This window comes from Akebia trifoliata, chromosome 7, assembly GCF_017979445.1.
Source record: "Akebia trifoliata isolate Shusen 1 chromosome 7, ASM1797944v1, whole genome shotgun sequence".
Taxonomy (NCBI): domain Eukaryota; kingdom Viridiplantae; phylum Streptophyta; class Magnoliopsida; order Ranunculales; family Lardizabalaceae; genus Akebia; species Akebia trifoliata.
In genome coordinates, this window is record NC_141381.1 from 23,699,696 (window position 1) to 23,713,602 (window position 13,907).

General features: G+C 36.0%; 1 protein-coding gene across 1 annotated transcript; it reads left to right on the forward strand.

Annotated features, from left to right (window-relative positions):
- Positions 1-6,587: 6,587 nt before the first annotated feature.
- Positions 6,588-11,837, forward strand: APC11 (anaphase-promoting complex/cyclosome 11). The gene is made up of 3 exons (XM_086447662.1): positions 6,588-7,345; positions 8,371-8,489; positions 11,563-11,837. Exons 1-3 carry the CDS (start codon positions 7,311-7,313, stop codon positions 11,676-11,678), a joined length of 270 nt encoding a protein of 89 aa, XP_086303788.1. The 5' UTR covers positions 6,588-7,310; the 3' UTR covers positions 11,679-11,837.
- Positions 11,838-13,907: the final 2,070 nt, after the last annotated feature.

The following is a 13,907-nucleotide window of genomic DNA, read 5'->3' on the forward strand; positions in this document are numbered from 1 at the left end:
CGTTACCAACGGCTCTTACCAGGAAGCCTACCTTAGTAGTGAGCTCCGTAATCTGTTCCTGTAACGTGGCTATGGATCCTCGGGTATCTTCCTCGAGGTCAGTCATTCTGGCTCTGAATCTCTCGGATCTTTCCTCCAGCGTGTTCTGGTGATCATCTATTCGCGTAATACCATCAACAATACCGGATAACATACCTATCTTTTCCTCCAATACCTCTATGCATTCCTTATTTGTACGTGGTGCTGGTGTGTTGGGAGCGGTTGATCCGCGATACTAACAGCTCCTCGTGCCATTGTTCGCGTGAACTAATGAAATCTCGGGGGGGAAGAGCTAGGGGGAAACCAACTGTGCTCAAACAATTGTAGCTCTGATACCAACTGTCATGGTCCTATTCTTCCAAAGCGAAGTCGTGCGACGCAAGGGGGTCAAATCCACTTGCAAGCCTATAAAATGATCGTACACCACACACACGTAGCTAGCAAACAAGTAAACGAGACAACACGAGGCAAAGTCCGGAAGCAACTTTGTTGATATAATATTGAATTACACGGTGCAACGCGTTACAAAAGCAATAGATGCGTTACAAGCAAATGATGATCCTATGACACGCGGGACTTTCACGGAGCTGGGCTTCAAGGGCTTCAACAACGTGGGTGTAAGCCGGGGATTGGGATAACACTAACACCCTTCCTACAAGGTAGATATCTTTCATTTCCCAGGTTTTCAGAAGGAAACATCAAAAGTGAAGGCCGATCATACTCCCTTATTACGAAAATGTCACTAAGCTAACAAGGATGCCCTGGCACGGGGCTGACATGTACCCTAAGCTAACAGATATGCCCTGGTACGGGGTTGACATGGCTTCATAACAAGTCTTACACAGTATTACATGGGTGCTCCCGGGTGACTCCGGGGCGAGACACACCTAAACTCTAGGTGTCAGAGTACATGGCCGTTACACCATGGCCCAACCCATTGTTATTTATTAGGCAATTGGGTCTGCCTTGGGCATAACGAATTCTTCTTTCTCCCCCTGTTTGATTGTTTGTTCTTCTTCTCGAGCTTCCTTTATATATTTAATTTTATAATGTGATTCATGTTTGAAGAAACTTCAGTTTAATTTGCTGGGAATTTCACAATAAACCTAACAAGAGAATCCATGGAGTCGGGAAGGGGCGAGGGAGGCAGTTTTACAATAACTGAACATTTTTCTGCAATTACCCCTACCTTCAATTTTCTGTTCATTTTATTCTCTTGAGTCTCGTCCTCTCCAACCCATGGTTTTAAAACTCAATATCTCATCTCACCCACCACAAATGTCAGATTGAATTGTCCGAGTTATCTTGTCTTGGATGAGTACATTCTTTAGCTCAATTTATAGTTTTTTTATTAATATATGTTCAAGTGCAAATAATAATAAATCGTTTTATAAAATAAAGTTAAATAGAATATTATTAATCACAAAGATCATAATTTTCTTCCAATAATAAAAATAATTAGTTCATAGAAATAATTTTTTTAATTGAAAGTACAAAAATCCAATTGATAGGCTCGAATTTTACAAACTTATCGAGATTTTCAAAAGATTTGCTCTATCTGCACTTACCATTTGACATAAGTGCACCCCCTTAAACGAAAAAAACTTCGATGTACCCTAAACCACTCTATCACGCATCCCATGTAGAAGACAAATTGAAAATCTTAATTCTTGCAGTTTGACCAATTCTTCAGTTATAAATGTTCTAAAAAGTTTTGACAAATTACATGTATGGATGTATGTTTCTACCGAAATATATGTAGACACCTCGTTTTTGTCTAGGCCGAGCCTGAGAGCACCAAAAACCTTCTAAAATTGGGCTTGACCCAAAGCATTTCTCAAGGGCCTTAGAGCCCATTAATTGGCAAGTCACAAGGCCTTAGAGGCCATTTTAATGCTAGATTCTTAGCTTGGTCGTGGGTGACCCAAGGACAAGTCATTTTTGGTCTAGTCTTTGCCTCACCCATGCACTAGTGTTGATTTTTTCAAGTACGGGGGTGAGCCACGACCAAGGTTATTTTTGAGTAGTCCTTAGCTCACCCAAGGACTATGTTGTTGGGCAGTTCCAAGCCCATGTTATTGGGCAATTACAAGTCCATGTGTGCTCTAATTTGTTTTAAGGAAATTACCCTCTAAACCCCTTCTAATTCACTTTTTTTCCTTAAGAAAAATCTCTTTTTTTATTGTCTTACCCCTTACATTAACCCTCTAATAAATCCATTACCAAGGTCTTCTGGTAATTCACCATTTATTTTAATCTTGACTCCAACTCCTTCTTGGTCCCATTTGAGTTGAATTACCACTCTAACCCCACCTTTTTAGAGCTAATTTGAGGTGATTTACTTGTGTGCCCATCATCCTTATCCTCAATTCAAGAGAAGTTAATGTAATTTGATCATTTTTCAAGGATCATGACCATTCTACCCTACCAAGATAATGTTCTAGAATTTGTGTGCAAAGTCTCTCTTAATCCTAGGTTGTTAGAAGCCTAGCTAGGTAGAAAGTCTAAAATATTTAAAAACCAAGCACTTAGTTACATGTCATCTAGCCTAGGTCTTTAGAATTTGACTCAAGGCCAAGGTCTTTGGACTCTTTTAATCTTTCTCAATAATTCTTTAGAAACTTATTTTTTACATCCTATCTTTTAATCATTATGATTGCTAAGACTCGTAGGAATATAAAAGATAATAAAAAACATTATAATAATCATTCAAAAAATTTCAGTGGTTGTCTAAAATTATGATTAGTCTTATATACGATTATTAAAAAGTTAGAGAGTTTATATTGGCACCCCAACTTTTAATTATTCTCAATCATTTACATATTATTATATTTTTTTAATTGGGGTGTAATAAGTAAAATTGGGGTGCCAATAACAACTCTCTTTTTAAGGATGGAATGAATCAACATTTTTTTTTTTTTTTGAATTAATGTTTTTTATTTTTATTTTTAGTAGTAATTATTTGAAGAAAGAAATTGGATTTTGTAAAATAATTACTAATTTAACACGTTTAGAATTTTATAAAATAGTAACGGATTTAACGTTTTTAGAGTCCTTAGATTTTGTTATCTAATTGGTTGGTTAAATTGATATTAATGTTTAAGGTTAATTTTGGAAGAACAAAACTCAGTGTGTGAGAGAAATTTTGTTAAATTCTCATCCTACATGGACCAATGGGTAGGTGTGTGTGTGTGTAGTGGTAGAGGTTGACATCTTGGAAACAAAATCAGACAACTCAGCCTTGCATGACCATTGTGTAGATCAGATTTGAACTTTAAAAAAAAAAAAAAAAAATAGAATTCTTTGAGTCAGATGAAAGTTTTAGAGATGGACGGTCCATGATCTCCAATTTTTTTGACGTGGCTATCCTTCAATCGTCAGATATCACTGCAGGTTAACTACAGAGGATCAGCTCCCGCCAAAATCGCACTCGTACAATGCGCGAGAGTATGCAACTCGCTGAGTCACACTTTCTTCTAAAAAGAGGGGTTTCTAACTTTCACAGTAAGGAGGGAGAGTTGAGAACTCTCTATAAGGAAGATCGCAAATCCACAGAGACAGAGTCCGCTCGCACTTCACTCTTCTTCATTGTCATCATCATTGTGAAACCCATTTCAACCTGTAAGCTCTCTCTCTCTCTTTATCTCTTTCTTTCTCTCTCTCTCTCAAGTGGTTCGATATTCATCAAAAACCATACCGATTAACTTGCATCAACTTCTCTTCTTGTCCGCCATTAATGGGCATTAAAACTCTCACAAATAATTCAAGTCCAGTCGTCCATGGTTACACCATTAATGAATTTTTGTGGGTTTTTAACAGAATCATAGAGAATCACTTAAGTCCATACCCGCCAGACCTCTCTGGTTGAATTGAATTTATATGGTTTCAATTTTCGCCTTACTTTACCTGATCTATTTGGTGGGTTTAGGGTTAGGGTTTATGTATTTGCAGGTGAATTGGGTTCTAGCTTGTGTGATTGTGGTGGTTGTGTCGGGTTTATGTATTTGCATGTAAATTGAATTTTATTAATCAGGTCAACCCTATTGTGAGAACCTGCAACTAAGCCTGCACTGGCCTCCGTTGCTCACAAACCAACACCCACTACCCAAAAAAATAGTTATTCTCATCACTATGCTCATCCAACTTGTAGCAAATTGATTTAGGAATTTTTAGGAATTAATGATTACCATTGAGGAATTTTTAGGTTGCATGTATTGTACTGAGGATTTGATTCATTTTAATCATGGTTCTAGGCAATGGCTGCTTGTTTTCAATGTGTCTGTTTTTTATATTTGTATATATAAGGAAGAGAATTTTGAATGCACATACGATCACTATTTGCTCCACTCTTGGTGTTTTCAAGTACAATAACAGGGCACTTATTATGTTTTTTGGATTCTGTTTGAATCATAATGATGCGGTCCATTCATGTGGTCTTATGTATCTGAAGTACTCATTCATCCCAATTTCTACTTACAGGAGTAAATATTTCTTTTTTGTTTCTAGACATTTTGGATTCTCAACTAATTGGTGTGTTACTAGTAAAAGTTGGCGTGTCAATAATAGCTTGTTTTAATATATTCACCTTGCAATTTTATTATGTTGGCAAATCAAACATTGAAATTGGATTTTTTTTACAACTCTCATAAGCAACCAAACACAGAAGGTGAAAATTTTTCATAACTCTCATATCCAACCAAACAATGAAGTTATAATTGACTGTCACTCTCAACTTTCAAGAGTTTTGTTTTTGAAAGTCCAACTTTCATGGTGAACTAACGGTTATCAAACACACTGTTAGCGTTTGGACATGTCAACCTACGCAGGTTCTCAACTCGCCAACCCCAAACTCTCCTTTTTTTTGGTATTTCAACATTCATCAATTCGGTGAATGTTGTCAACATGCGAAATTATTCAAAATCCATCCCTCAATACTCAGCTCATGCAAAATTGGTTTGCATCCATCCACTAGGTAAGCTCTCTCTCTCAAGACGAAACTATTTCTAGGATTTCACCCTGATCAAGAAACGAAGCTCTCAATCTCAAGAACTCTACAAACCCACCTACCATAATTTCAGATTCTCTCCAACTCCATAAATTCCCTAAAAAGATTTCTTTAATCCTCTTCTTTCTTCCACAAATCCTCTCGGATTTTTCCTCATTTTCTTCACTTTCTCTTCGATCACTTCCGCTCACGAGAAATTCGACTCTCACCTCCTTCCCAGACCCCTAATCCTCGAATATGCTGAAAACTCAAAATTGGATTCAAAGAATCTGAGTTAGAGCTTCAATTACAATGTTACAGTTGGAAACCCTGATGATCTTTCTCTCTCAATTTTCTACAAAAACCCAAAAATAATTTGGATTAACAGAGATTTGCCCCTTTGGATAAAACTTAGTTCCTTTCTTCTCTTAAACCCTTTGCTTTATGTGTTGATTTGGTTTTTTGATTTTTTTTTAATTTTTATCTTTGCAATTTGAGGAAGAAAAATAGGATAGAAAATGAACTTTCACAACCACCAAACACCAAAGTTCTAATTGGACTCTCACCATCAACTTTCAAGAGTTGAACTTCTAAGCATTAAATTCCTAAAAGTCCAACTCTCATGGTGAACTCGGTTTCAAACACACCCTATCCCCACTCTCTAGTCCAGCCCAACAAATCAGGTAATATAAAACTCCCTCTCTCTCTCTCTCATGCCAATCTTTTCAATCTATGAATCAAAAGTTAAGATGAAATCTGATGTCTGTAATCAAACATTTTGGATACTTCAAAGTTCGAATAAGTCTTACCCAAAAATTCAAGTCAATCATTTATTTTAGGACTTTAAATTGCACAATTTGTGAAAGCTAATACAATTGTAAAGAAATTCTTTAGCTGAAGTAAGTAATGTTTTTTTTTTTTTGAGAAAATTATTTTGTATATCTTTTGCTTTTGTTTGTTGGATTTTTTAATATATTTGACATTTGGTGTATTTGAGATAGGGTGGAAGTGCATTTGAAAAATGTGGGTATGGATTATGGTTCTGATCCAAATTCAGTTTGGACTGGTTTGCAACTTAGTGTTAAGTCACAATCTGATGAATTTATCGATCCATAAATGTTTGTCATAATGCCTGACTGTTAGATTATCATGCTTTCTTCGACGAGATATTCGTTCCATGAGACTTATAGCTTTTAGGAATGATCATTAGCTTTCTAGACATAAGCAAGTTAAAATCTTGTCTTGAAGCTATGTTTTGGTTAGGAGAAAATCCGAGACCGTCTCTATTGAAACATATTGAAACATTCAATGTTTAGGAGAGAGTGTTTCGTATTTGGATAGTATTAAGTTTTTTTAGTGCGTAAAATATGTCTCAATTTTCCACTTGTACCTGACTGTATGTAAAAATGTATTTTGGGATAAGCATTTTAAAGATGGGTTGTTGTTTTTTTGCAGGGGAAAGAATGAAGGTTAAAATACTGCGTATCCTTTTCCATTGATTTGTGGCATTTCTTAATGAATAATGCTGAAGTGACCTCAAGATTGGACCTCACATTGCACACCCTAACGTGATAGTATATTGGTACTATCGATGCTTTTTCTCAAGATACGAATGAAAAAGCATCTATGGTTCCTATCCACTTTCACGCCATGATGTGCGATATGAGGTCCAATCTTGAGGTCACTCCAACACGATTCTTTCTTAATATATGGTTTCAATTTACTAGCTTCTTGTGGTAAGAAAATTGATCTGAGTCTAATATTGTTAAGTTCAAGGGTTTGTTTTGGTCTTCATTAATCATCACATTTATGATCATTGTTGTCATCATCCATGCCCATCTCAAATATTTGTGTTGACATTTTGATTCCTATGATGACCTGCAAAACAAATAGTGTAATTCCTATTATCTTTATTGTGATCATCAAAACCTTCTTCCCAATTATGTGGGGCAAACTAGTGTAATTCATATGATCAGCATTATCATCATCAAAAGCCTTATCCCAAAAATTTGGAGTTGACAATAAATCTAGTTTTGATGATGATGGTATCATGAAATTCCTTGGTACACTTTATGGTATTATCGTTGGGAGCTCTTCTTAGGATTGGCAATATTACTTTTGCATCTAGCAAGTTGCTACTACGGTTGGCCTTGAGCAAGCCCATTTGTTTTCCCACCTCCCCCTCATGTGGCAGTTTCAGCCAAGTATTTATTATATAAAATACCAACATACCCTTGTCTTTTTTACTAAAAGACAAAGTGGGTATATGGGTATTATTGGAAAGTGAATGTGGTGGAGAATGTGTGCTAACATCCTCATAAGGTATTAAACATTAGCATTATATGTATATGGTCTCGTTCGGCGGCCAACATTAGGGAGCTAGCACAGAGCCAATGCTTTGTCCTGTATGGGTTAGAAGTTTTGGAATGTGCTGATTTCTTGAGGATGATCTCCATGGTGAGGAGATCCTCCTCACAAAAAATCAACCCAATCTGAAACTTCTAACCCCATCAAAAGTTGTTTACAAATTAATAGTAAAAATCAACAGTCCACAATTATTCAACTTGTAAACTACTTTTGATGGGGTTAGAAGTCTCCGAATGGGCTGATTTTTTGTGATGATGATCTCTTTGCCATAGAGATCACCCTCACAAAAAATCAGCCCATTCTGAAACTTTTTAACCCATATAGGCAAAACATTGGCTGTCAAACGCTACCCTATATATATATATATATATAACATGTTCAGCAGCCCATGTTAGTGATACCACCCACATTAGGAGCCAAAATTTGTCTTATATAGGTTAAAAGTTTCAGATTTGACTGATTTTTTCTCTATGCTGAGGAGATCATCCTCACAAAAAATAAGCCAAATTTGAAACTTATAACCCCATCAAAAGTGGTTTACAAAGTTGAAGAATTGTGGACCGACGATTTTTTACTGTTAATTTGTAAACTACTTTTGATGGGGTTGGAAGTTTCAGAATGTGCTGATTTTTCATGAGGATGATCTCCTCCAAAAAAACAGTCCAATTCGAAACTTTTAACCCATATAAGACAAATTTTGGCTCCCACTAATCCATGTTGTATTATAAAATTAGATATTCTCATCCACTAATCCATGTGGTTTCTCTTAACCTATTCTCGATGAAATATTGATGGACTTCTGACCAGAGTATGTATTCTCCATATCTTTCATGTGTGTTATTCATTGAGTTACAAAATTCTAATAGCTCTTGAATAAAATTCAGACTGTAAAATGTTAAATTTCTGTTGGACAACGGTAGCCTTAAACAAAAAGCATTGGATTTTAAATTCAACGATTTTTTTTTCAATTTAAATTGTAGGTGGCATGCTGTCGCTTCCTGGACATGGGATGCCCAAGATGAAACATGTGGGATTTGTAGGATGGCTTTTGATGGTTGTTGTCCTGATTGTAAACTCCCTGGGGATGATTGCCCACTTAGTAAGTTATTTTAGATCACTTGTTTCTTAACATTTTCAAAATTAGGAGATTTCCATAACATGATAAGTGGTCCGTTCCTATTTTCAAAGTTTCAAGATATTTATTGATTCTGTTATTTGGTGGACGACCTAGGATGAAAACATGAATTCATTACTTGAAAGTGGTGGAATTATTAATACATTAGAGGTTAAATTTGAACTTTTAGCATTTATGACGTCTTCTTTATAGTCAGTCAATATATATAGGAACAACTCTCACTAAGGTTCCATATGCACACCCATGAACAATGATGAGTTTGCTATTAGTCTGATCAGTAGGTTGTAATACCACATTGCATACCCTGCTTTCCTTTTTGCAGTTGAGCCAATAACCGTACTGTGATGCATATCTGTTATGTTTTTTTTCAACCAGACATCTACTTTTACTGTGTTATTTAAGTTGCCATGCCTTTTGTTACCATTTCTTTTCTTCTCCTTATGGCCCATTTTTAGTTAGGTAGCATGGACCTGTAGTATTGTCTTAGTTTGATGGCATGATCTATGAGGGTTTTCACTTTATCACATTTTGAGCATTTTAAAAGCACCCCCCACCACTGCAATGTGCTGCTTCCTTTTATTCATGCATGAGTTTAATCATTGGTTGGGATACTTGGTGGTCATTAACCATTTTTTTTATGGGTAAAAGCAAATATATTAGTAGTGGTCAAGGTGACCAACATAGCAAAACAGAATACAAATTTATGAAGCCAAAAAAGCAAACCCAAAAAAACACCCAATTAATACTTATGACAAGTTACAGACCCAATCCCATCAACCCAAGAAATCATCAAAGAAGACCCTTTTAAACTTGTCAAAAACTTATACACCGATAAAAAGTAGCCCTTTGACAGAAATGATGGTATCTTCAATTGAGGACTCTTTTCCTTCAAATACACAGTTGTTCCTTTCTTTCCATAGACCCCAGCAAATAGCGAAAGGAGTAAGAACCCACAAAGTTATTTTTGCCTGCATGAAAGCATAACCAATGGACAACCAAGATTCAAACAAGCTTCTAATCATCTCAGGAAAGCAACCCGCAACACAAAAAGATCCCAAAAATGCATTCAAATCTCACAAGCAAATGAGCGGTGCACTAAAATGTGGGTAATTGACTCCCCATCTCTCTTACACATTCCACAGAAGTTTGGAGTGCAGAACCCTCTATGGATCAGATTGTCCAACGTGAGTGATTTACCCAACACGGCTGTCTAGATAAAGAAAGAAAAGTAGGACGGGACTTTAGGGCCCCGGATAGCCACTGCCGGGAAAACAGGACTGTTCTCTATCTGTAAAGATTTGTAAAAGGATTGCACAGAAAACAGGCCATACTTTGAAGCTTTGCAAACTCTCCTATCAGTAGAGTCCATAGATAAGTTCAATCTTGTAGCAAGGTTTGTTAACATTGCCAATTCCTCCATCTCCCAATTGTTAAAAGTTCGTCTGAATCTGAAACCAAAATCCCAGCCAACTGAATCAACCGAGTGCACCAAAAAATTTAAAATAGTAGTACCTTTCTTAGAAGGCAAACCGTACAAGAGCGGAAACTGATCTTTTAGCATCTGATTCCCACACCAGAGATCCTCCCAAAACCGAATATTATTACTTTGCCCCACACTGAACATGATCCTTGTGCGGATCCAAGGGAGCACCTTAAGAATCCCTTTCCACACCCTGCAACCATAAGGAGCTCAAGTCAAACTGCTTTCCCAGCCAAATTGACTTTCCCCAAACTTCGCTACCATGTCTCTTCATAAGCTACTATGTTCTGATCCAAACCTCCGTAACTACTTTCCCAAAAGCACTTCATTCAAATAGCCCAACTTTCGAACCCTCAGACCACCTTTACTTCTAGGAGAACTTATTTGCTTCCACCTAACTAGGTGAAACTTCTTCTTTTTTTTTTTGATAAGTAAGGTGAAACTTCTTCTTATCCTTGTCTTGCCACAATAAATCCCGAAATAACTTTTCAGCTTCAACACCACACTCTTAGGCATCTGGAGAAGGGAGAGAAAGTACACTGGAATGCTGGAGAGAGTCCTTTTCAACAAAGTGAGTTTACCCCCTTCGGTCATTGACCGTTAAAAATGTGTTTGGTTTCGCTTTTGTGCATATTTGGACAACTTCTTATTGGGAAATTCTTTTACATACTTGTCTCTGATATTCTAGACATGCTTTCCAAGTTTCAGTAACTTCTTGTTGATGGTTTATCATTTACTTGACTTGTGCTAAAATTGAGCCACTAGGAGGTATATTAGTCGAGTAAGCATCTACTGCAATGCTTGTATGATATACTTCCAAATCACTACATTTTATTTTTATTTTTTTGATTTTGAACCTAACTTTCAAGCATGTAAGTATGGTTCTCAGTGCATTGGGCTAAGAGTCAATTTTGCAGTGTGGAAGTTGAATTCATTGAGTAAGAAAGTGCAGATTTATTCCTAAAAGGATTTGAAGGATTCTTTATTTTCATAACTGCTCGGCTGAGAAGATTGCTCAACTAGTCCCTGTTTTGATAAAATAGTGTATGTTTTCCTGATCTGTAATGGTTTAATGACTCAAGTTTTGGGTGGCAGAATAATAATTAAATACTTGAGTCAAAAAAATCCTTTCGAGGAACATTGTAATTTACTCAGTTGTAATAATATAATAGTATATGCTTTCCTAATTTGGGCTTTGGTTAGCAGTTCAAATGTTCATCAATAAATTATCTTGATAGCATGTCTGATGTTTAGAATCTGTGGGCTATTGTGTCCTCAGAATAACGCTCTTAATCTCCTTTGAGATATGAAACGATGAATAACTTGGGATGACACACAGACTTTCTGATCAAATAATCACATAAATCTCAACAGTTGATTTTATTTATTTATTTGGCTTATACTGTTGGTTTCATGAGCCAATTCATCCACTTCACTAGTCGATTGTTATGTTGTCCTTTTGATTGAGTTTATGGAAATATTACGTGAGAGTTCTGTCGTGGAGCCAAGAAAAACTAATGTCTTAGCTTTTTGATGACATTGTTGATGTGTTTGCAGTTTGGGGTGCTTGCAACCATGCATTCCATCTTCATTGCATCCTGAAGTGGGTGAATTCTCAGACTCCTCAAGCACATTGCCCCATGTGCCGTAGAGAATGGCAATTTAAAGGTTGAAGGAATCGAATACGTCTGTACTCACTGCCCTTCCCTTATTTTCATTTTCAATTGTTTTCTCTCGTTTCTGATGTTGCTGTACTAGAATGCTGTTTTAACCATGTTTTTAGCTCGAAATAGTGAAACACAAACTCTTATATATATTTTTTCTGAGTCTTTCATTGATGTAAGATACTAAAAAACACTGTTGTGGAAAGACCTAATCTTCCATTAGTAGCTAATTCCGGCCATTTCAAGGGGGTGGACCATATTCCTAAAATTTCCGAAATAAATAAATGAAAAATCATCTCAAAGAAAGATCTAGTAATGAAATTATGTGCAACACACCAAATATAGAAAGCTAGAATAGCTGAAGATCATGGTTCTAGTTGTAGAATTATTAGTGAACTTTTCTTAAACAGGATTATTGATCTCAATCTAGACAGTATGTCGTGACTATTTTGGTGAATCCAGCAAGGATTTACATAATAATTTATGAGCTACTATTGACCTCACCAACTGTGTGCAATTCTTTTGTGATTTACATAGGAATTGGTGTGGCAATAGCAGCTCTCTAATCTATTGGTTGAATAATTTGCTATTTTCTCATCTGGATCGTAGCAGGACCATGTAGCAGTCCAGTAGGGTGAAAGGAGGGCCCGGATTCTACTATGGAAGCACCACCACAGCCCAATTCATCACAGGCTCCCGAGTGATCCATTATATGATTGGGTTTGCAAATTGATTAGCACCGTGATTCACTATATTCCACGAACACAGAGGGAACCAATACAACCAAGTGATTCGTAAATTTCATCCTGATATCAGCCCAAGTACAGAAACTCAGTCCAAGTCCTGGCCCATACAAACCAGGCGTCTTATGTGCAAGATTTGAAAGACCACCCAATACGGGTGTCAATGGGTCGGTTCCACATATACCTAGAACTGGGACCTAAATTTTATTTAGGCTCTAGGTCTTCTTGGTTTTAGTTCCAAGTATGAGATTCTTGGAACTAGAACTGACCCTATAAATACCTGATACCCACTAAGATAATATATTTTTGAATGAGAAAAAATATGAGTATCTAATAAAATAGACAACTATTTAGAAATGTAACAATTTGCCTTGTAATTAGAGTTCAATGGGTTGGACAATATCCGCTTACCCAACTCATTCGACCAGAGTTTTCAAGTGTAGGTACAAATTTTTTATTTGATTAAGAATTCAAGTAAATTCATCCACAATTATTTTTATCCGGATTTTTTTAGGATTAGATATGGATACGCATATGTATCCATATCCAATTTGAATATCTGTTTATCCGAATTTAATACAGTAAATCTACGATAAAAAATATGTATAACCCAAAATTAATGCTTTTCCATCATCTTGACAATATATATATATATATATATATATATATATATATATATATATAGGGTCAGGTTCAAGGGCCATATGAGAAAACATATGAGAAAACTTTCGTTTTTCAAAATAAGGGTTAGAGGTTTTGGATTGAGCTGATTTTTTGCAAGGATGGTCACTATGATGAGAAGATCATCCTCACAAAAAATCAGCTCAATCAGAAACTTCTAAATCCATCAAAAGTGATTTGCAAATTAGTGATAAAAATTGGTAAAAAATCGACAGTCCACATTCTAAATCACTTTTAATGGGGTTAGAAGTTTCAGATTGGGCTGATTTTTTTTTTTTTTTTTGGATGATCTTCCCATCATAGAGATCATCCTCACAAAAAATCAGCTCAATCCAAAATTTTTAACCCATATTTTAAAATTTTATTTACCGTCGAAAGTTTTCTTATATGTTTTCTCATATGGCCCTTGAACCTGACCCTATATGTATATATATATATATATATATATATATATATATAAGTCCCATTCGGCACCCTGAAATAGGCTGATTTTTGGTGAGGAGATCATCCTCACCAAAAATCAGTTCATTCCAAAACTTTTAACCACGTCAAAAATGGTTTACAAAAAATGGGCGGTCCACAATTTTTCAACTTGTAAACATGGGGTTAAAAATTTCAGAATGGGCTGATTTTTGGTGAGAAAGGATCTTTAATCGTAGAGATCATCCTCACCAAAAATCAGCCCATTCCAAAACTTCTAACCCATGTAGGACAAAATACATAGGGTAAAGCGTAGGGTGCCGAACATTTTCATATATATATATATATATATATATATATATATATATATATGTCCGACTTGGATATCTACTTG